This window comes from Mesocricetus auratus, unplaced genomic scaffold (assembly GCF_017639785.1).
Source record: "Mesocricetus auratus isolate SY011 unplaced genomic scaffold, BCM_Maur_2.0 Super-Scaffold_100006, whole genome shotgun sequence".
NCBI classification, from domain to species: Eukaryota; Metazoa; Chordata; class Mammalia; order Rodentia; family Cricetidae; genus Mesocricetus; species Mesocricetus auratus.
Window position 1 is genome coordinate 33,527,919 of NW_024429190.1, and position 23,823 is coordinate 33,551,741.

Below are 23,823 nucleotides of genomic sequence, written 5' to 3' on the forward strand. Positions count from 1 at the left end.
GTTTTTTACCCTTTATTCCAAGGACTTAATTTTCCAGTAATTTTTTATATTTAAGAACTAGAAAACCAGAAAAAATAAAATGTGTTTAAGTAGCTGAGAAAAGGTATTCATAGACTCAAGGGAACAGAAGGCGTTGTTTAGCAGAACTTAGCTTTTACTTAAACATGTGCCTGACCTATGTCAGAACTGAAATGTGAAGACCTCACACAATAGAACATTATACAGGAGCACTCCAGCAAATCATCTTGGGACTGATTCATATAAAAGCCAGTAGCTCTCCGGTCTTTACAATGATTATAGGTTGTAACAAATTGTAATTTCAGCTCTTTTGTGTATGTGTGTGGTACTGTGTGTTAAACCCGTTATCTCAGTATGCTAGGCACATGTTCTACAACCCTAAAATAAAATCTTTATAACCATGTCAAGACATGTACATATAAGTAATAATTTATGAGTAGTTGTGGATGCATCAGCTAATATCTTCTGAGCCATACTAAGCAAGTCAGAATTATGTTAAGTATATTGCATGTATTAACTCATGAAATCCTTATATAACTCTATGATACAGGTACTACTGTTATTCAATTCATAGATAAAGAAACTGAGGCACAGAGGGTTAACTGCCTGGCTGGTGAGTGACAAAACCAGGCTGAACCCATGATATCTGGCTTCAGAAACAGTATTGCTGTCACTTGCCCCCAAGCCTCAGAACATGTAACTAAAGTTATTATAGTATCTCTGGAAAGAAAAGAAAGTGACCACAATATTGACAAGGTAAAGAGTTCCATATAGTAGTACTACAAAGATTTCTACACACACTAAAAATAAATAATTGCATACAAGCTGAGATCAACTCACAGCTGTTCATAAATTTAGTTCTACAGAATCACTCACTTCTTTGGGGGTGGTTTTAGGACTTACAGAGCCAAGGACACTCTTCTAGAGACAAAGTCCACTCAGTGTACGGACTCCTTTCTCTGAAATGTAGGTAGTACTGCACAATGTTTCATATTACCTGTCTCATTCTCTAACCTCTGCCAGAACAATATTACTTTGAAAACAGTCAGAACTGGCTTGACTTTCTTGGTCGCCTGACTTTCTTGGGCAGAGACATTCACCTGAAGATCTCTGGAGTCCTCTGTCCCTGACCAGCAGGTGCGTCCATGGATAGAGTTTTCACACCACCACCCACATTTTTCCTCCATGCACCCGTGACACCTTTCCTAGGATGGAGATGAAAGTCATGGTGGTATGAGGCATCACCTCACTGAAGACTCACCAGTGGACAGATCCTCTCTAATAAATCAAGTTCTTCTTAAACAAAATTTCTGAGCTGAGTGAGACATCTCACAGGTGTCTTACAAGTTTTTCATGTTTACTGTTATTATTCAAACACGTGTAGATTGCATCTGCTCATTTGCTGAATATTCATTTCCTGCTCTGACTAATGCTGTGTGACCCACAGTAGTGAAGTGTACAAATAAAGGACCTGCTGCCAAGGACCTTTCCTGCTAGTAAAGTAGATATACAAGAGAGAGAGAGGAGTATGTGAGGGTGAGGAACTGAGCAGTAAAGGTATCAGAAAGTATGGGCGTTTGGGGAAGGCCTGGCTGTTGCAGATCAGGTGATGAAAGGCACCTCCAGGAAGTAGAAACTAATAGAGTCCCAGTGAGCAGAGTGGGCAGTGTAAAACGGTGGGAAAAGAACATTCCAGAGGGAGATCATAGATAGCATGTTTAAGGCCAAGACCAAGACTGATGTTCTGAAGAGCACCACAATGGGTAAGGTGACTTCTAATGAGCTGATACAGGAAAGGGCCAGACCAGGGTGGGATATGATTGATGTAAATCCATCTAGGATCACTCAAGGATGATTTGTCTTAATTTCTTTTTACTTTTTCCCCTTGTGGATGAGCTGTGCTTCATTTCTGTGCATACCTAGATTTTTTTTTCCGTTGCTTGAAAATTGGCTGTCTTCCCTATTATAATGTGATAATTCTGGGAATCAGGCTGCCCCCCACAATTCACTGTTGTTGCTCATGCTTTAGAATTGTTTGTTTGGTGATTTATTTAAACTCTTTCTAAATTTACTATATTTATTATTATTGTGCCTACCAAAGTCTCTGTTCTTTTAGCTTAATAGTGAGCTATGATTTGATAAGAATTTCCTTAAATAGTCAAGGAAATTTTTTAAGCCTTGGAGTAGGTCACACCTGAAGGTTACCTAGACAATTTACAACTCTGTTAGTTTTCACTGTTTTTCAGAGGCTAAAGTCAGGAATGAAAGCCGGGTTCTCCATCCTTCCTAGATCCCTCTGTAGTGTATACATGGAAGTTTCAAAGTCCTTATTTCCTCATATAGTTCCTTTCTGGGCCTCTTCCTTTCCATGCTTTTCAAGCTGTCTATTATTTGCACCATCTGCTATTCCTTCTTCCTTGGGGCCATAGTGTATTTACTCTTAAATGTTCTTGATATCTGCTGCCTGCAAGACACTCCAGTCCGTGAAATCCCTGAGACTAGCAGGTGCAGCACAGCGTATCTGAGCCTGTCCCTCAGGCAGCCTGTAGACAGGTCAGAGCACAAAGGAAATTTCTCCCCCATAAAGATGCGTGTTGCTCCTCTCACAGCAGCAAGTTACACCAGGAATGTGGGCTGCTGTTTGCACGGCTGTTGCCAAGCTGTAGAGTAGGGGATGGCAGTGGGTGGATAATTTAAAATGCCGCAGTTATGTCTTACCAAAATTCTCGCTTCATTAAGCATCCCTTTGTTGTAAGGGTTTTTTTTTATTAGATTTCAGAGTATTTAAAAAGCTGATTCTAGCATTTTTTTTCAGTGAAGCATTGCTTTACTTCAGGGACAGTGTTTGGGAGTTGCCTCCTCCAGTCTTCTCAATGGTGGCTCCCTTCCACTTTCTGATTAATATTTTCAAAATTCATCCTGGATGTTGTGTAGAATGTGAGTGTCCTTAAAGAGTGAACTTGAAGAGAACACAGACTGTAAGTTTTTTTTCTCCTCAATATATGTTTTTATTTAAATTAGAAATATACATGCTTCACATGTCAATCCCAGCTCCCTTTCCCACCCCTCCTCCCTTGTCCCTCCACCCAATCCCCACATCATTCCCCAGGGAGCATGAGGCCCTCCATGGGGGGGATCTCCAAGAGTCTGTCATTTCATCCAGGGCAGGACCTAGGCCCTTCCCCATGTGTCCAGGCTGAGAGAGCATCCCTCCATGTGGAATGGGCTCCCAAAGTTCATTCATACACCATGGTAAACACTGATCTACTACCCAAGGCCCCAGTGATTTCTGTGGCCTCCTCACTGACACTACATTCATGGAGTCTGGATCAGTTCCCTATTGGCCTCTCAGCCATCAGTCTGGGATTCAAGAGCTCCCCCTTATCCGGTCAGCTGTGTTTGTGGGTTTCACCAGCACGGTCTTGACCCCTTTGCTCATCACTCCTCCATCTCTGTCACTGGGTTCCAGGAGTTCAGTTCAGTGTTTAGCTGTGGGTATCTGCCTCTGCTTCCATCAGTCACTGGATGAAGGTACTAGGATGGCATATAAGGTAGTCATCAACTTTATCATCAAGGAGGGGCTATTAATATAGTCTCTCCACTATTGCTTAGTTTGCCAGTTGGTGTTATCCTTGTAGATCTCTGGAAATCTCAATAGTGTCAGCTCTCTCCTCAAACCTATAATGGCCCCATCTATTATGGTATCTCTCATCCTGATCTCCTCTATTCTTACCTCAACTCAACCGTCCTGCTCCTCCATGCCTTCTTCTCCCCTCCTCGTATCCCCCTCTCTTTTTCCTGGTTCCCTTCCCCTCCCCCGATGTTCCCAATCTGCTCAGGAGATCTTGGCTCATTCCACTTCTCTGGGGTATCATGCATATGTCTCTTAGGTTCTTTCCTGTTTCCCAGACTCACTGGCACTGGGATTGTAGGCTGACACTTCCCTGACCCATGCACAGACTGTAACTGTTTTGATGACTGGTATATCTAGCATTTTAATCATATGTAGCAGAAAGTCTATGCTCAGTAAACATTGTGGAGTGAATATGCAAATGAATAAGGGAACTAATGCAGGAGAGTCCAGAGGAACAATAAGAGGGGAGGAGATTTTCCTGTGTTAAAAGGAAAAATACATGCCCACCTTCTGGGACTTAACTGTGAGTGATCCCTAAGGTCATGATGTACTGATCATTAACCACTAAACGACACCGAGTAGGGAAGTTCATGATTTTATGGTGTTCTTCTTCAGAAGCACTCTTTAATCTTAGTCAGGCTTTTCATGGGTTTATGCTCACACTTAAATGTGGTTCTTACTCAGTGAAGAGCATAAAATGACTATGGGCATTGAGCATCAGAGTTGTACTAAATATTATACTGGTATAATTTAAACACAACACCTCATTTGTGGTTGAAGGGAACCCATCAAAAGTCCATAAATTAAAATAAAAATTCAGAGAAAGGCGGTAACTTGACTAAAGTCACAAAGAATTCAAATCTATGTCTATATGACTCTGTTAAGTCTTTGTTCTTTACATTGGGTCATATAGAGCATCCTCTGATAGATCTTAATCACATGTTTATAAATGAGTTTTTACTTGAATGTTTTTCTTACAAGCCTTTAATGTGTTTCTAAACATTAACAGCATTATCTGGCACCTCACAGAAGATGCTGTGCTAGATTCTGAAGTTGATACATGTATGAAATGTGGCCCTTGCTTTGTGTAGAGCAGTTGCAGATGGCAGATGTTGGGAGAGTGAAAGTTTAACTGGCCATGAGTGATAATGGTGTGCATGCTTCTTTGTGCTGCTGTGCAGATCCCTAGCTCCATCACTCTCACTTCCTTATTGAAAGTGCCTTGTCCTAACTAAGTCATGTCTCACTTAGCGGATCCTCGGAATTTGCCGTAGATGAAAAGAACGGTAGCTCCATTTCAACCCACTGATGGGAATATTTCAGTAGAGGCTTAACAGGGAAAGACAGTATCAGTTTTAAAAAATATATCTTATTTTCCTTTTAGATGTAAATGCTGCAGGGGTGGGATGTGTATAAGAGTTCAGGTGCAGTGATTATCGAGATAAAGTTAAGAGGCTGGGGAGATTTTTAGGTGATAGCTCAGTCTAATAGAGTTTTCATAGGATGCATTTTATACAGATTACCATTAAAAACTACTAAAGTGTGAAAGTACCTGATTAAGCCTGCTGATAGCAAATCTAGTGTGCTGTACTTCAGAGGCTCCAGATTCAGGATCGTACAGGAAAGAGGAAGCAGATATATCTCAGGTTGCAGGACCAAGTCAGGGGTTTGAATTCCACTCTGTAGACTTTTAACCGGGGTAACAAAAGCAGAATTTGAATTTCAGTAATGAAGGTGTTTATCTCACTTATTTTAACCTCTCTAGAGACTACAGAGTAGGTATCTAAGTATCAGCTAATCAAACAAGTAGGAGTTCAGCAGACATGTGGCGGATAGAGGAAGCCCTGGATGCAGAAGAGGTCTTCCTCATAGTCTCAGCTGATTCAGTGGATAGATGAATGGGCAGCAGAAAGCCCTAGATGCAGGCGTCTTCCTCATAGTCTGAGGTGACATGTGGTGAATGGATGGATGGGCAGCAGAAAGCCTGGATGTAAGGTCTTCCTCACAGTTTGAGCAGTATTTCATTAGATAACTTGGGCAATTTCAAAAGTTGATTAAAGATCCAAGCATTTGGAGGGAGGGACAGAAATTAGGAGGCTTTTGCAGAACCACAGGTAAGAGCTCATCAGAGTCCAATTATAGACCCTGGATGTAGGTAACTAAATAAAAGGGTTAAAAAAAGCAGATGCAGACTCTCTAGGCTTCATGGTCTCTTTCTGCAAGCATGTAATGGGCACAATTATATTCTTGGCACAGTGCTTATCTTAGAGGAAAGATAAGCAAAAAGCAGTTCCTATGCCCAAAGGACTTATAGTTTATTAAAAAAAATGAATTATAGGACAGTGAGATAAGAGAAGGAAAACAGCTTGTGTTAGTTACTGACTTTTGTCAAGTTTTGTGTTGCATTACATCTTATTTACCTAACCATCCCATTGGTAACACTTTACAGGTGAAAGCTGGTCTATCCATAAGGACCCACCTATTATAAATCTAAATATTAAAATTTGTAAATCAAATCATTAATCTGGTAACATTTTCTTGCCTGGACACAGATACCTTCATAACAATCCGGAAGGCCAGGTTTGGATTTTCTGATTCCTCAGCAGTCCCTAGAGTACAGTACACACACACCCTTCTCATCCTGTTCCTGGCCACTCCCCTGTCCTATAGTATATATCCATCAGGACTGAAAAGAACATGTAAGCCTTATGAGCTGGCTTCAGGGAATTTGGCCTGAAAATATAGAATGGTTACTCAGAAGAGACATGAACTTTGTGTATGGGGTATAGTCAGAATAAAGCCCTCAGCCCAGGGTCACTGCCCTTAGCCTGGGAGAGTTCTGGAAGAACAAATAGTTTAAACGACATCCCTCTGTGTTTGTAGACAGCAATAGAGGTGGAATTGCATAGTGCTGCCTCAGTCAGGGCAGGTTAAGTAGCATAGGAGTGCTCTGTGATGGATTGTTTGGGGCAAGAAGTCAAGGACTGTTGGTAAATGGGTGTAGAGTGTTGCTAAATGTGATCAGAATACACTATATAAAGTTCTCAACTAATATATTTTTTTAAAACCTTGATGGGTAAGTCAGGGACAGGACTGGAGGAGAATGTCATTATCAATAGCCCTGTTCACACAAGGCTAAAGGGGATGCTGTCCGCTGGGGAGGAAGAATCATGTGTGTAGAGTAGGCAAAGGGATGATGTTGCTGGTGAAGTCAAGCGCACAGCTGACCAGAAGTGGGAATAGCCTAGAGGTTCCTTTCCTGCATGCCAGGGGACGTGCTGAGCATTCAGAGAAAGCATCCAGAAGGAGGCAAGATTCTGGATTTCACCGTTTCAACTAAAGATTAATAATGAGAATTCTGGTAGAGAGAGAATGAAAGTAAATATTACAGATGAGATTGGCAATGGCAGGATAAACACAGGAAACAAAACACATAAACTGGCTGGAGGGTGGTGACGCACACCTTTAATCCTAGCACTCAGAAGGCAGAGACGGGTGGATCTCTGTGAGTTCAAGGCCACTCTGGTCTACAGAGAGAATTTCAAGACGGGCTCCAAAGCTACAGAGAAACCCTGTATTGAAAAATCAAAAACTAAACGAACAAACGAAACTCATAAACTGAAGTTTTTGGAAAAACAGCCTGATGTGCACCCAGGTCATCATTGCCATGGTAAGGTTAAGATTGAGAAGGAGGTTTCAGGTGTCAGAAGCTACCTTAGTCATGGCAGACAGAGAGATCCAGCAGACAGAGGGACCTGAGACTTGGCAATCAGAAGTTAGGGTCATATAGGCAGAAACTAGACTTCATCATGTAAGGGTGTCTGGGGAAGAAAATGGAATTTGATGATGATGTGTAAAAAAGTCATAGGTCTCTCTCTCTCCCTCCCTCCCTTTCTCCTTCCCTCCCTCTCTCTCTCTGTCTCTGTCTCTATCTCTCTCTGTGTGTGTGTGTGTGTGAGAGAGAGAGAGAGAGAGAGAGAGAGAGAGAGAGAGAGAGAGAGAGAGAGAGAGAGAGAGAGAGAGAGAGAGAGAGAGAGATCTTTGAAAGGTTTGCAAGGAAACTAAAGGTACAAAAACTTAGGAGACCACACTTGCCTCTGCGCCTCCATAGTAGAAGTAAAGAACAGTTCCACTGCTGCCCACCTTAGACTAGCTGTGAGCTTTTCTCCTTCTCCCAGCCAGCAGCTGACTGCCAGGGCCTTTGGGACCTTTGTCCAGTGCTTACCTATACAACCTGTGTGGCTTCCTCTGCCCCTCTGGCCTGCCTGTCCTCCTCATCCCTCTTCACTCTGCTACTTTTCTTGGTAGTCCTTGTCACTGTCGGAATGTAGAAACTTACGATTTTTTCCCTAACACAAGGTCAGTCACAGTTCTTAGAATAGCATCTAGCACACACTAGAGGTTAGCAGATATTTGTTGAGCAATATGCATAATGGAGGGGAGAAGGGATAATTGATGGACAGGATTCCAAAACAAGATTGACAGACGTTTTCTGTAACAAGCCAGCTGGTCAGTATTTTCAGCTTTTCTGGCCACTGTCTCTCTGTTCCAAATTATTTGTTTTTGTAAATAATCCTTAAAAATACAAAAGCTATTCTCTGCTCACACGCCAAATGTAAACAAGTTGTGGAGTGAAATTAGCTTGCTAACAGCTGGAGATCTTAAGGAAACAGGATTTAGTGGTCTGAGAGGGGAAGGGGAGGGGTCTTCCCGCTGAGAATGCAGTGAGAAAAAGTGGAGAATAAACAGCACTCAGGTCAGAGTTCATGCCAGTGACTTCAGCCTTCTCCTGCAGGGAAGTAAGGTCTGCTGGGTGTTTAAAGTGAGAACATTTTCAAAGGACAGAGTAGCTAAACAAACAGAGATAAGGAGAACCCTGGTAAGCACAGAAACAGTCACAGTAGCCAATGACTTATAAACCAACCGCGTGCTGTGAGGCGAGACACCGAAGACAGAAATGAGACTTAGAGTGTGTGACACCTAAGAGCTATAACTTCTGGGTGCCTGGTGTACAGCTCAAAATTATAACTGCATTTAAACAAAGAAACATCACATCGCTTTGTGACTGCTGATATCAACAGTATACATGTATTACAAACCCAAGCATTTTAACTCTCTCTTAATGGCTGAACCACAGTCATTGTCTCATTTAATCTTGTAGCATAGATTCTAGCATGTTCTCTGATTTGTGGATAAGAGAACTGGAGCTCACAGAAGTTAAGAAACTTACTGGAAGACACAAAGAGCTCCTAAATGACATAACCATCTTAGCCTGCTGTTACCTCATCAGGCTCTTCACTGACTACAAGGTCAGTGGCTAATGAGCAGCCACACAAAGGGGCTTTCTGGGGACACTGCTGTCCTAGCCCCTGCTTGTTCACCAGTCCTGTGTTGCCTTAGATGAGAACATAGATAGTATGCATCACAGAGAACTGTAACAATGCAAACCCAGATTTCTCTCCTACTGGAGTGGTTCACCAAAGAAGAAAAGGAGCAGACAAGAGTACAGCCCCTACTCAGGTTCAAACCCAGCTGTTCAAACCTACTGTCTTAGCTGTGGCGTGTGGGAAGGAAAACACTTAGGGGCTTTAGTCCTAAACTTTCAGATGAGAAGAAATGAGAGGAACCAGGTCACTTTTTCTGAGGAACAATTCAAGAACCTCATAGAGCCTCCATGGGTACCCAGTTGTGACAGGGCTAGAGTGAAAGTAAATATTTCTGAACATTTCCCTGTATGACAGAAAGCAAGCTAGACATGTTGCGTGTGACCGTCATGGTCAGCGTTAGGAATGAGAAGAGGACATTACAGGTAGCTGGAGTTTGGTCCAAATGAGAAACTGTTCCCTACAAAGATGCCTTGGAAATGTCCCATGTCCTCTGTTGCTTTAGACTGAGAACCACCTAGAATTTCTTAGAACTTAGTCTACACGGCCTCCCGGCACTGCTTTGTTTTGTTTTGTTTTGTTTATTCCTCCCCACAGGTTAGAAGAACACAGAATTCCTATACTTTAAAATAAATAAATATAAACTTGAATTTTTTTCTAGAGTGCATTAGTCAACTGATTTAGTGTACTGTAAGATATTCAGGAGTATAAATTACAAACACTCTGTTTAGAACTAAGGCTATATTAATTCCAATTTTTCACAGAATATAGCAAAGTGTTCAGTGTACTAAAGTTAGGCTTTTAGTCTTTCTTTGCAAACAGTGTAGATGATTATAGTGCCAATGATTATACTATATGAATTTATAAAACAGCTCTGTCAATGTCTCCTAAGTCACTCACAGGATAGAATTATTAGTAAAACTGATGAAATACTTTTAGTTTCTATAAAGTGATGTTTACAAGAAATGTCTTGAAAATCTCACTGATCCTTAGCAGACTGTATTCTAGTAGGTGGGATGCAGTTGTGTAAGGGGGAAATTATCAACTAACTTTAAGATCATCACAGTAGTTCTCAAATCTCGTCCATGGCCACCCTTTACAGCTTGCTCCAATGCTTTCTAAGTGTGTATATTCAGTTCTGCTTGCTCTACCATCTTAATAGAAAAATTTTGGATGTCTCATCAGGTGAAGATTTCTTTTCAGGTCTGGTCTTTTCAAAGGAAAGAGTCCAGCTGAGAGATACAGAGTAGCAGAAGCTAATTTACAAAGCAATGTAAAGGGATAGTATAACCCAGAGAGATTGGAGCAGGCTGACCCAAATCCGTAAATGTGGGGCGGGGGCAGGGTGGGCAAATAGACCATATGCTTTGTCAATATGTTTTTACTGCTTTATAAATATTTATGGAGCCTGTGGTATGCTTATTCATGGGCATAAGGTAGCCTTTTTAGCCCTTGCGAACCATGATGAATCCTATCTCCTTTAGAAGGCATTTCTTCCCATTGAAAAGTCCACAAACTGTGATGCAAATGCTATTATAATTAAAGCTTAAACCTGGGCTTTTGAGGATGATAATAGTAACTTGACTCCTTGCTAGTCCAAGAGTCATGGTTAGGCAAAGGCAGTGCCTTACCTTCTGACTCAGCAGGGAGAACCCACCTGCAGTAAAGGATGTTCATCACAAAACCGATTCTTACCGTAACTGGACACACAGTCCACGACATGGGCAGTTTGCAAGCTCTCTCCTCCCCAACTCCCTGCCCAAGATGAAGACACGGCTGGAGTTATCCACAGTCGCCTCATGGCTAATGCCTTGCTTACTCAGCCTTGGATACAAGTTTGAAAATGTCTAGTTTACCCTCCTAAGAGTGTTAAAACAATTGTTACTGGTTACTATCACTGTCTTTTCTGATATTTCAAAGCGGCAGGAGAAAGTAGAAACATCTCCCTTTTCAATTTTGACCCTGTAACTCCTGCATGAGGCAGAGGTGTGTGACTGATACTCTTCTTACTTTTCAGGTGTAATCCCTTTCCACGGATTTTCCATGTATGGTAAGTTGGGCTTGACATAGTCATTACTTTTGTAGTGTTTTGGAAATTGAAACATAATGGTAATACTTTATATCTCACCATTCATACAAACTTAAAGTGCTATGTGCATTTTAAACATTAAATTCAGTATTTTTATATATGTCTAATTGAAAATCACAACTGTTCAGGTAATGGTTTTTCAGCAGATGAGAATTAAAACACACGGTGAAGGCTGCTGTGAGCATTGCCATCTAGTCTAATGAAATAAGGACACATTAGTAGTTAGCTCTATTATAGTAATAAAAGCAGCATGGGACTGGAACAAAACCAGACACACTGATTAAGGGTATCAAAATGAAGACATAGACTAAGTTCACATGCTGTGGATACCTGGTTTTTGACAGTAAGGTAGAAAATATACGCTGGAGAAGATACAGCATCTTCAACAAGTGGTGATCATCAGACTGGATGGCTACATGTAGAAGAAAGAAAATAGATTCATACTCATCACACTGCACAAAACTCAACTCCAAATGGATCAAGGACCTCATCATAAGACCAGATGCCCTGCCTCTGATAGCAGAGAAAGGGAAGAATAGGCTTGAACTCGTTGGCACAGAAAGGACATTCTGACCAGGACACTGACAGCCCAGCACTAAGACCAACAGTTAATAAATGGGACATTGTGAAGCTGGGAAGTTTCTGTATGGCAAAGAGCATTGTCTTTCAGGCAAAGAAGCAGCCTACGGAATGGGAAAAGATCCTTACCATTTATACATCTGATAGATAGTTATTGTCTAAAATATATAAAGAACTAAAATAACTGAGTATCAGGAAAACAAACAACCCAATTAAAAATGAGGTACAGAGCTAAACAGTGTTCTCAAAAGGTGAAACACAAATGGCTGAGAAACATTTATGAAATGTTCAGCATCCATAGCCATGAGGGAAATGCAAATCAAAACTCCTTTGGGATTTAAAGTCCCCAGCCAGAATGGCCTAGATCAATAAAACAAGTGATAGCTCATAATGGTAAGGATGTGGGGCAAGGGGGAACACTCATACAATGCTGGTGGGAGTGCAAACTGGTACAAGCACTATGGAAATGTAAGGATGGTGATTCCTCAGGAATCTGGAATAGATTTGTCTCACAATTCAGCTATGCCATTCTTGCTATACCCAAAGGACTGTCCTACTACAGAGAGACACTTCCTCATCCATGTTCATTGCTACTGTATTCATAGTAGCCAGAAATTGCAAACAGCCTTTATGTTCTTTGACTGGTAGATAACAAAGTGTGGTATATTTACACAGTGGGATATTATTCAGTTGTTAAGAAAAAGAAAATTATGAATTTAGTAGGTAAATGGTTGTATGCAGAAGGATCATCAAAAAACAAACATTGTATATTTTCCCTTATAATGTGGATGTTAAATTTTAAGCCTCAATATGTATGCTATAATCCGAATAACCACACAGGTCAGGTGACTAGTAAGGGGCTAGGGTGGAGAGAATCTCCAATACAGTGTTATGGGGAGTCAAAGGGAAACTAGAATAGGAAAATTAAATAGGGATGGGGATGGGAGAAAAGAGTAAAGGAAGGAATATGGGGAGGGACAATTAATACTAAAGGCCATTTGAAAAACCATATGGATACCTACTATTATAGAATTTCTGAAATATCCATACATATATATTTATACACATAAATATATTTATGTTGAATATTTATTTTATATAATAAATTAATTTATAGATGTAAATTTAGTATATAAATCAATACACTTTAAATTATGCAGTATACACAGACTTGCATGAAAGAAATATAAATGGAGTCACCAAATGATGGGGGAGATAGTGTACCAAGTAGACATCTTGTGTCACCAAGTAAACCCTTCAGTGCAAGAATGAGTTACATCTTGTTGCTTCATTGGCCGAAGGAGCTCCATGGAAACCCCCAAACATAATAGGAAATTGCTAAGGCTATTGGTTGCTCTCCACAGTCTGATGGTGGTAAGGCCCTATTGCTGAAGTCAACAGTTAACTAAATCATCAAACATGGAAATGTTGATCTGTGCCTAACTAGAAGCTTCAATAATGACGACATTATTGCATTGGACGGTACCCTTCAGACTGTCAGAGAAGAAAGGTAATCATCACTATCACCCAGCTACACCCTGTCTGATCCACAACAGTAACTTGCTTGTAAGATGTGGTGGTGCACTAGTGGCACACATGTTATGGGAGGAGCCAACCACTCTTTTGTGAATAGTTTCTTACATAATTTATCCTGATAAATTTCAGTTTCCCTTCTCTCCCAAGTTCCTCCTCACCTCATCTCCTATCCAGATCAACTCCCCTTCTGTCTCTCATTAGAAAATAACATACATCTTAGAGATGATATTAACATATAACAAAATATAATAAGATAAAACAAAAACTATCACATTAAAGTTGGCAGGACAAACCATGAGAAAGAAAAGAGCCCCAAAGAAGGTACAAGAATCAGAGACCCACTTGTTCTCACACTCAGGAATCAAATCCATGAAAACACTAAGCTAGAAGCCATAATATACTCGCAGAGGGCTTGGTGCACGCGCTGTGAACGCTGCGTTAGCCTCTGTGAGTTCATATGAGCTTTGTTCATGCTGATTTGAGGTACTTGTTTTCTTGGTGCTCCGCTCTGACTCTTGCACTCTTTCCACCTCCTCTTTCCATAGGGAGAAAGTAACCACTTTTTGATTGGATTTAAGGCCCATTCCATAAGATGGAATCCTTACCTGATACTTATTAAGTGACCAAGAACCTGAGATCATAGGCCTAGAGGAAAGCCCACTACCTTATTCTGCTAAAGGAACATAGCAATAAGATAACTCCTAATGGTATACTCTGTACCCCATAGATCAGTGCCTTGCACAGTCCTCATCAGAGAAGGTTCTCTCAGTAGATGAGAATTAACACAGAGATCCATAACTGGACAGTGTGCAGAGAATGAGAGACCTTGGAGCTCTCAATCTTAAATAGAATTTCTTCACAAAACCCCTCACCTCAAAGCCCATGCATGCATAAGATGAGGCAGAATGACTGTAGGAGCCAGATGTGAATGGTAACTCCAATAAGACTGATGTACATATAAACTCACTGAGACTGTGGCAACACACACAGGCCTATGGGGTCCCAGCATTGAGAAGGGAAAGTCAGTATTGGGTCCCAGCCCTTACCAACAAGCTATCTGCAATTAATACCTCCTGGCAAAGGGAAAATCCTCTAATGGAGTGTCACTGGTTATCAGCCACATTTCAGGGTAGGCCCCATGTCTAGGAGTAATTGGCCAATACCTAATAAATTCAGTAGTATTTTTGTGAGCTTTTTCATTAAAAATATATAACTCTAGTAGGTTCAAAATCAGGTTGCATAAATTTTTGGACTAGCCCTCATGAGTCTTCTAAAAGCTATCATGTCAGAAAAAAAATCTGAAGGAAGGGACAACATGATGTCTCTAGACTCTTGGTATACATGCTATTGATTCTATTGGAGCATTCATTCATCCTTAGGAAAATGCACATACAGGATGGAGAATTCTGAGACCGTTGAATGAGGAATAGTAAATGTTTAACAAAGATTGGCAAGAGGAAGAACTCATACCTCATAATGTCACTTAATTTGTGAGTGCTCATGAGTTATCTAAACTTAGGGCATCTACTATATTCCCATAAAGTAGATAACATTTTTTAATATTTTACCCTTTTAACACAAGCCAGCAATATACCAATATCTTTCCTTTAAAAATTACTTCCACTGGGTGGTAGTACATGCCTTTAATTCCAGCACTCGAAAGGCAGAGGCAGACTGATCTATGTAAGTTCAAGGCCTTCCCGGTCTGCAGAGTGAGTTCCAGGACAGCCAGGGCTCTTACACAAAAACCTTGTCATGAAAAACAAAAACATTTACAGTAAAATAGTTTAGTATACACAAGTGAATTGAAGTCTACTTAATGCCATGAAGGGTTAAACATCTGGAAGATTTTAGTAGTCAGACTCTGCCCATTCATGTTCATGATCCCTTAAGTCTGCTAACACGGATACACCTAAGGGAAAAATGTTTCATAAGGAAATAGATGATGTAAAATATTTGATGAAGAGTTCACATATACTGCATTAGGAAACTGGAGGCATCCACGATACATTAGCAGCAGCCAGTTAACAGCACCAGTGTTCCAGAACATCAAACCATCTCAAAGTAGTTAGCACTTTGCCAGTTCAGTTTCTTCATTTTATAAATTACAATATTTATCTGTTTTTAAAATTCCTTCAAAACTTACTAGTTTAAACTGCCTTCCGATCCTCATTCATATAGATTCACAGTCTTATAAGTGTATAGAACATTATAATCTCATTGGTAAAGTTCCACCACACATTTATGTAGCTTTAAAAGTTAATGAGTAAATTGTCCCTATCCCCTTCTCTGGGGGACCATATATGTGAAGTTATTTTTATGAAAGAACCAAGTAGGGAAATATGCATGAAATTATGGATCATGCTTGCTTATTACATATCATATGTAACTGATGCTTTGCTGTTTTGTTATTCTCTCAGGAAATTCAACAAAATATTGTGGTGTAGAAGTTTTCATATTATTTATATTTATGGAAATATATTTAAGTTAATTCTTCACCTCTGCATTAGAATGATTGTTAGTAATCTCAGAATCCATAAAATCTTCAGTTGGAGATTGCATATTTTACTAATAAAAATAATTTTTGAGAATTTCATACCATATTTACATCGTTTATGCCCTTCTTCCTCCAACTCCTCCCATACCACTCCTCCCCTTAAATCCATGACCTCTTCTTTAGTCATTGGAAATGGGAAATTCCGATTCTTCATTTTGAAGTTTTATTAATATGTGTTTGTATCACATTGTTTTCTCTTAAGTTGTTATCACAATTAAGGCATGAATTATGATTTTTAAGTATATGGAATGTTTTAATTTGGGCTATTTCAATAAGTAGCAATGTATTTTAGTAAGTCTTGAATGTTAGTTTTAGGGCACTCCTCTCTGGTTTTCAACTGTATCTCTATATAAAATGTGTGCTGTATATGACCTCTAGTCTTCACATGCTTGTAACATGCACACTCTTGTATATATGCACATAAACATGCATAGAACATTTTTTATTTTTTTATATGAAAATATAAATTACACCATTTCCTCACTCCATCTCCTTGCTTCAGTCCCTCCCATAACCCTCCCATAAGCATCTTGTTCTTTCTCAAATTTGTGACCTAATTTTCTTTCATTGTTGTTATATAAATAAAACAATTATAGCTTGTTCAATCTATATTACTTGTATGTATATAATTTTAGGGCTGATCACTTGGGATTGGATAGCCAGTTGGGGAGCTCTTCACTCAGGAAGACTGTTTCTCATGTTTTCAGCATTCTGTAGGCACCTGCATTTCTCTGTCTAGGGTTAGGGCCCCATGAGATTTGCCCTTTCCATGTTGTCGTGTCTATTGGTGTCATCCTAGTTCATATCTTCTTTAGGCAGTCATGGTGTTGAACTTTCATGTGATAGCTTCCCCAAAATTTCTAGGAGACCCAATCTTATAGCTGACTCCCTGTTTTTTGGCTCTTAAATCTTTCTGTCTCCTTTTCTACAATTGCTCTTGAGCCTAGGTGCAGGAGTTGTGTTGTGGATAAGTTGGGTAGCACTGTCACTTGTTCTCTGTTTTAGTTTTTTATTATAATATCCATCTATTGCAAAGAGAAATTTCTTTGGTGAGAGGTGAGAATCATACCTATCTGTGGATATAAGGAGAAATATTTAGAATGTAGTTAGGGATTTTTCTGGTTTAATAAAGTGTCAAGTATAGCCTTTCCTCCAGCACCCAGGATCTCACTGCTTTGAGTGGTTTACTAGATTTCCAGTACCAGGCATGATTTTTCTCTTGTTTTGTAGTTACTGCTAGGACGTGCATGCCCCTTTGTACTCTCAGCATTATTTTGCTGTACTGATTGTTGGAGTTCATAGGCATCATAGCTAGGTAAAACAATTATTTGTTTCCCACCCTTGAAAGCTTATATGACACCTTATGGTTTACTGAAATCTAAACCTCAGGGAAAAGACTTTCAGGATAAATCCAGATTGCATCATCTAAGACCTGTGTCGGAAGTGCGTGGTGTCTTCAGCAATAGGGACTTACCTTCAACTTCTGGGAGGTAACTAGTAGCAACAATTTTGGGGAGTATCTTGATCTAACATCACCCAACAACTGGAAAGGGAGCTTCTCATGCCTGGTGTTGGGGTTTCTGTTAGTCTTTGGCTCACTGTCAGCCCAGATGGGAAAATATCATTTACATTATACATGCATACACATAAACTTACATGTATCATATGAAATGCCAGGTGAATAGATCATAATATGATTCTTTTTCTAGCCATCCTTACCTTTATTTTACCCTCTTCCTTCCCTCTCTTTCTGTATTGGCAACCCTCCCCCACTCTTAAGTAGCCCCTCACACACTTTTCTCGTTTTCCTCTTCAAATCACTTGTACCACGCTTTTTCCTTCTCTGTTCCTCCTCCATCTCTCCTGATCCCTTTTTACTTTCCTAGTTTCTGTCATTACTTGAGATTATAGGATCACATCTGATATTTTAGAGTTAGGAGCCACAGATGGGAAAGAACATACAATACTTGTCTTTCCGGTGCTCCATATGATCTTTTCTAGTTCATCCATTTACTTGTAAAGTTCATGATTTTGCTTTTCTTTGCAGCTGAATAGTATTTCATGGTGTGCGTTTGCCGCATTCATTATCCATCATATGAAGGGAATTTAGTTTTCTCCCCATTTCCTAGACATTGTGAACAACAGTGAGTATGGCTGAACAATTCTCTGTGAAGTAAGATGTCCAGTCCTTTGGGCATTTGTCAAGGAGTGGTATAGTTGTGTTATATGGTAGATTGAGTTTTAGGTTTCTGAGAGTTCTGCACATTGTTTTCTGGAGTGTTTGGACCTGTTTGTAATCTCACCAGTTATAAACGAGAGTTCCCTTTTCTCAACTTTCTCTCCTGTACTTTTTATTAATTGTTTTGTGGATCTTTACCATTCCTACTGGAATAAAGTAAACTTTTGAGATATTTCTTATTTTAAGAACTCTATTTAGATTCCTAAGCCATTTTTTGAATGTCTTTTTTATTTGTTTTTTGTTTTGTTGTTTGTTGATCTTCACTGTTCTGACTGGGATAAGGTAAACTTTTGAGATGTTTCTTATTTTAAGAACTCTGTTTAGATTCCTAGTCCATTCTTTGAATGTCTTTTTGTTTTGTTCTTTATATAGTCTGGATATCAATCGGTCAGATTACTTTTGACAAAGATTGTCTCCCTTTCTTTGGGTCACCTCTACACTTGATTGTTCCTTTAGCTGTGTAAACGCCTTTTATTTTTGTAAGTTTTCACTTATCAATTGCTGGACTTTATTCCTGGGCAAATGAGGTCCTATTCAAAAAGTCCATTCATTCACCTAAGTCCTGTAGGGTACTGCTTATGTTTTCTTCTAACAGTTTCAGTTTTTCGGCTTTCATAGTTAGGTGTTTGATGCATTTGGAGTTAGTTTTTTCCCCCAAGTGATAGAATCTGATCTATTTTCAGTCACATAGCCATCCAGTTTTCCCAGCATCGTTTGTTGAAGATGCTGTCTTTTCTCCAATGTATGTGTCTGGCTGACATCTTTGTCAAATATTAGTTGGCTGTAGTTACATGTACTCATATTTGGAGGAAGAATTAAAGAACAAAGAGTCAAGAAACAAACAAACAAAGACACGTTCAAAAATTGGCTAGGAATCTGAACAGAGAGTTCTTAAAATAAGAAATGGAAGAAGTAAGAAGTATCTAACTGTTCCATCTGCATGTTTGTTTTTGTGCCTGTAGCATATTGTTTTTATTACGGTGACTCTGTAATATATCTTGAGGTATGGTAACCTCCCAGCATTGTTCTTCTTGCTCAGGATAGCTTTGAGGAGTTCTTTACAGAAACATGAGCGTGTTACCAGTTGGCTGCATCACTGAAGAAAATGGAATATGTCTCCCCCCATGTTAACTGAATATAAATCCTCAGGGAGGGTTGAGCCTGATGAGATCCTGCTCCGCTCTGTAGTCAGATGCCGACCCTGTGTGTCTCTTGTGTAGGCAGTCATAGGCACTGTAAGTTGAGGAATGCAATGGCCTTGTGGTGTGAGGAGTCTGTATTCATCTTTATTTCCCCACTGCTTCTTGCTTCCTCCACTCTTTCTTTCATTCTTTCCACCCATTCTTCCACGATGTTTCCAGAAACTTCAAGGGGGTGATATAGACATCCTGTTGCTCATTTCTATCCTTTTGATGAGTTGTGAACATCTGCAGTTATCACTCTGCAGATAGCAGTCACAGAGGGTAACTGGTGATGAATTTTATGAAAATTCACTATATATGTATATGAAAATGTAATGATGACACTCATTATGAACAATTTATACTAATAAGAAAAATATTTTTGGTAAGAACTGTTACCTAAGAAGAGGAGGGGATGCCTTTATTCTGATTAATAATACTTGAATATATAGTAAATATTATACTTAGTAATATTAAAAGGTTTGTCTCTAAGAAACTGATAAAGATGCCGTTTTGGTACCGCTTGTATTGTGTAATTCTTTGAAGGTCATGGCCAATGAAACAAAGCAAGATAAGGAAATAAGGAAATAAATACTGGAAAGAAAATAAAACTTCCATTGTTATCATATATCATGATTATGTGCATAGAAAATCCAAAAGAATAATCAGATAATCTGTGAGGATTAATAAATGAATTTAGTGAGGTTGATGAATACATAATCAATACAAAGATAAATTTTCTACCTATGCACTAACAACAAAGATGCTGAAAATGACATCTTTTGTAGAAGCTCTGGGTTAGAGTGAAAAGTGTAGAGTGTCACCTTTAAGATGTGCTATAGGGTGGGGTTCTGAACATCTCCAAGGACACATGAACAAAAAGCTGGTGTAACTTTGGGGAGGGCCTGGGCCCTCCCCAGAATGAAGTGACAAACTCTAGAGATCCTCCATGGAGGGCCTCACCCTCCCTGGGGAATGGAGTGGGGATTGGGTGGGAGGCTGGGGGAACTGAGGGAGTGGGCGTGGAGGGGAGGGAGAGGGAGCTGGGCAGACATGGGAAGCAAGCTTGTTTCTAATTTAAATATATAATAAAAAGTGTAAAAAAAAAGCTGGTGTAACAGGTGAAAACACAGACACTGGAACAAGCCTATGTTGTAGCCTTGGTTAAATATCTCAGCTCTCTTTTGCCTCAGTTTCTCCATCTACAAATCTCAAATAACAATTATTCTAATGAATAAGTTGTTATGATGATCCAAAAAAAGAATGAGGAACTTCCACTTGGGAGGCTGAGGGACAGAAGGGGCTCCGGGTAAAGGCCAGCAGGGGCTATGACACTTGTCTCAGGAAAAGGGTAAGAAACAGATGTTGCTTTTTTGTTACTTCGTTGTTATGCATACCTAGCTCTGTCACTTCATTCTCAGTTAAATGGCAGGCTGGGATTCTAACCACTTATAACTTGTATATCTATAATATTTAGCAGTTGTTTGAACTTTCAACATTAAAACACAATGTGTGTATGACAACAAACTTTGCTGTGGGTATGAACACTATACCTTCTTGTTTTGTTCTTTGCATTTCATGAACGTATCCTAAACACCTTAGCCATGCAGTATTACCAATTATTATTTCTTTTAGTTGCACCACTGTGTTTTCTGTATCACGAACCATACAAGTTGTATCAGATATTCCGGGAGATGTACGTCCGCTTTTTCTTCAGACTCCACTCCATCTCCTCTCATCCTTCCGTAAGTTCATAAGTTGGAAAAACTCAGACTCTGAACTGTTTTTTCCTTAAAGAAAAAGTCTCCTGTTCAAATTACAAAGGAAGAAACTTAATTTATGGTTTCAATTAATGTTTTAGGAATCAATGGGAGAGAAGAAATTGATGTTTAAATATTTTGCAGAGTAGAGAGGAGAGCATCTTGTATTAACTAGATTTTTAGCTTTCTGTATTAAAAAACAAAACAAAAAAACATGGGCTGTCTGGATTCTCATCCTTGACAAAGATGCCTACCTCCTTTGTTGATACCCCATCTGAGAAGGGAGGTTGGTGAGATCATCTGTGCTGCTTTGGGAAGTTTACGAAGCAAGCAGGTGAGGGCTGAGTGGGTGCTCTGCCCAGAAATAGCTACTTTCTTCCTTTTATTATTGCTATAATTATCACTTCATCTTTGCAAATGAAGATTGAGCATTTATTTGTATTGTGGTCGATTATTGGTTATTTTGCTCTGTGTTTTCTTTGTATTTATTCAGCTCCTATATTGACAGCACTTTAGTCTTTTGTTCTTTTTTTTTTTTTTACTTCTTTATCCTACTTATTTTTTGCCCATGAGCCCTGGCAAGGAAGCCTTTACTTTTCTGTCAGCTTTCTCCTCCAGTGGTCTTTGGTTTTCCTGTGGGTAGCCTGCCTACCCCTCTGTGAGAACCTGTCTGCTGGAAGGCAAGGCGGGCCAGCCAAACTGCTCAGTGAAGACTCCTACTAAAAACAGCTGGTCTTTATTCTTCCATTTACAAACATGTGTTCCGGCTCCACTTTCTTTGTCTTCGTTTGGCCCTTCCTGCATTGCTAGTGAAAGTTGGCAACTAAGAAAATTCTAGAATGTCACAGATAAGCTAACAAATCATCTGAGACTCTCTGGAGAAAATTGGATTGAGTTGTGATCTTTCATTCCTATTTAACCTCGAATAAGTAGAAAGATGGAATTAATAATTCCCCATCCTGTTGTCATTGTCACGATCACATTCTCATAACATACACACATACGCACACAGTCACACTCATAATATACATGCACATGCACACACACAAGCACACAGAAACATATGCACATACAGGCTCCATACACATTTTATGCCTCAGAGCTTTGAAAACACAAACGGATTTATCTGGACAATACCTAGCTGCACCTTCCAGCCCCATCCCTTTCCTTCTTTAACTGGGGAATTGATTGAGTAATCTCATTTTCAGGCTTAGCCAGACTGAAACTGTTTAAAACCATGACAGTTTCGAAACTCAAAATGAGGGTGAACCCCCTTATCAAGAGCAACTTGAGGATCACTGAGTCCCCTAATCAGAGTTGCTAAGGAATAAATACACTTGAAAACAAAACAGTTATTTAAATTGGTTACTTCTACTTTACAAATAATTCCCCTTTTAAAAAAGTAGATTTAGTAAACAAACAAAACTTTTATTCTGAGTAATCAGATATTTTTGTTTGATAATGATTATTTTTATTTGAGAACTTGATGTGATTCAAAGAAGTAAGAAAAGCCGGCAATGTTTTCCCAAAGGGTGAGGCTGGAGGCAAAGACACCCATGGGGAGAGAGGGACAGGGATGGCAAAAACACCAGGAAATGCCTGGAAACTGGAACACATCCAGAGAAAACTAACTGCTAGACCTGAGTGATGGTGTGTGGCTTACAAAGTGGCAGGTTTTCTGTAATGAATGTTTATGTTTGCCTTGGGTTGTCTAGCTATGGGGTCTGTTGTATTTAAAGGGACTGCTTAGTATGTCAACAAGTGCATATTTATGATGACATAAAATTTACCTTTAAATACAGTGTCCGAGATCCATTGGCATGTTCTGTTTTGATTCACAAAGACTATTAATATGCATTGTCCGTTTTAAATGACTTGTTACCATGGTTCATGTTTAAAGACTCAACTATGTCTCTTTTGACTCATTGTTGTACCCAGGGTATTGTGTCACTCTGCTTGCTGTTTGAAACTCTTCTTCAAACGTATCTTCCCCAGCTCTTTTATCATCTGAGAGAAATTGGAGCTCAACCGTGAGTATTTTTATTGCCTCGCTGCATCTTGACAATGCTTCCCCATGGTGAAGCTGGAAACACAACACTCTTGTTCTTTTCCTGCATGAATAGCCACAATATGTCCTCAAGGACGTAAGGCAACAATTCTCCCTCCAGAGTACTAACCATTAAGCACAGCTACATTGTGAAAAGAGAAGAAAAGAAAAGAAAAAAAGAAAAGAGGGGACCTGGGTTAGTTGGTCAGGGGGAAAGCTCTTGTCCAGCATGTGCAAGCCTCTGGATTCAGGGGCCAGCACTGAAAGCAAAATGTACTTGGAAGAATGACTAGTATCCTATTAGAAGTCCTGTTCACTGGGATTGATTTCTGTGTCTGGTGTAAGGGTCACCAAATTAATCTAACTTCAGTTCATAATGAAAACGTTTACAGAAACAGAGCCTAGGGAATGTGATGTTACCAAAATTAAGTCAGTGTGGACTAGATTTATCAGAGCACAACTATGAAATGTGTACAGTTAAAGTTTGCTGTTTTCACTAAAGGGAGGCAGCCCGAACACCTCCCAGAAGTTGTCTTGTGTTTTCTCCTTGCAGAAGTTTGCATTTGCTTCACTGTTCTCAATATGAGTAGTAAGTAGATTTATGTGACTGTGTGGATTAGCTCTGACCTCAGTAAATGGCCTGTCTCCTTTTAAATACTATTGTCTAGATTAGAGTTTTGTTCCTGTCCTCTCTAAGCAGCCTCACGCACTGTTAAGGAAGGTCTATATGGAAAAAAGACATTAACTCTTTGAGACTGTAGGACCAAGTATGGTATTTGTCTTCTTCATACACATCTAC

At 39.7% G+C, this 23,823-nt stretch overlaps 1 protein-coding gene across 3 annotated transcripts in view; it reads left to right on the forward strand.

Annotated features, from left to right (window-relative positions):
* The window catches only part of Tbc1d19 (TBC1 domain family member 19), a 109,843-nt gene that overhangs the window by 73,636 nt on the left and 12,384 nt on the right, over window positions 1-23,823 (forward strand). For all 3 annotated transcript variants that reach the window (XM_021226404.2, XM_005068763.4, XM_040747082.1), the window contains 3 exons: window positions 11,054-11,086; window positions 20,853-20,962; window positions 22,916-23,007. In XM_021226404.2, the coding sequence (XP_021082063.1) occupies window positions 11,054-11,086; window positions 20,853-20,962; window positions 22,916-23,007 (235 nt within the window). The remainder of the gene's footprint in view (window positions 1-11,053; window positions 11,087-20,852; window positions 20,963-22,915; window positions 23,008-23,823) is intronic.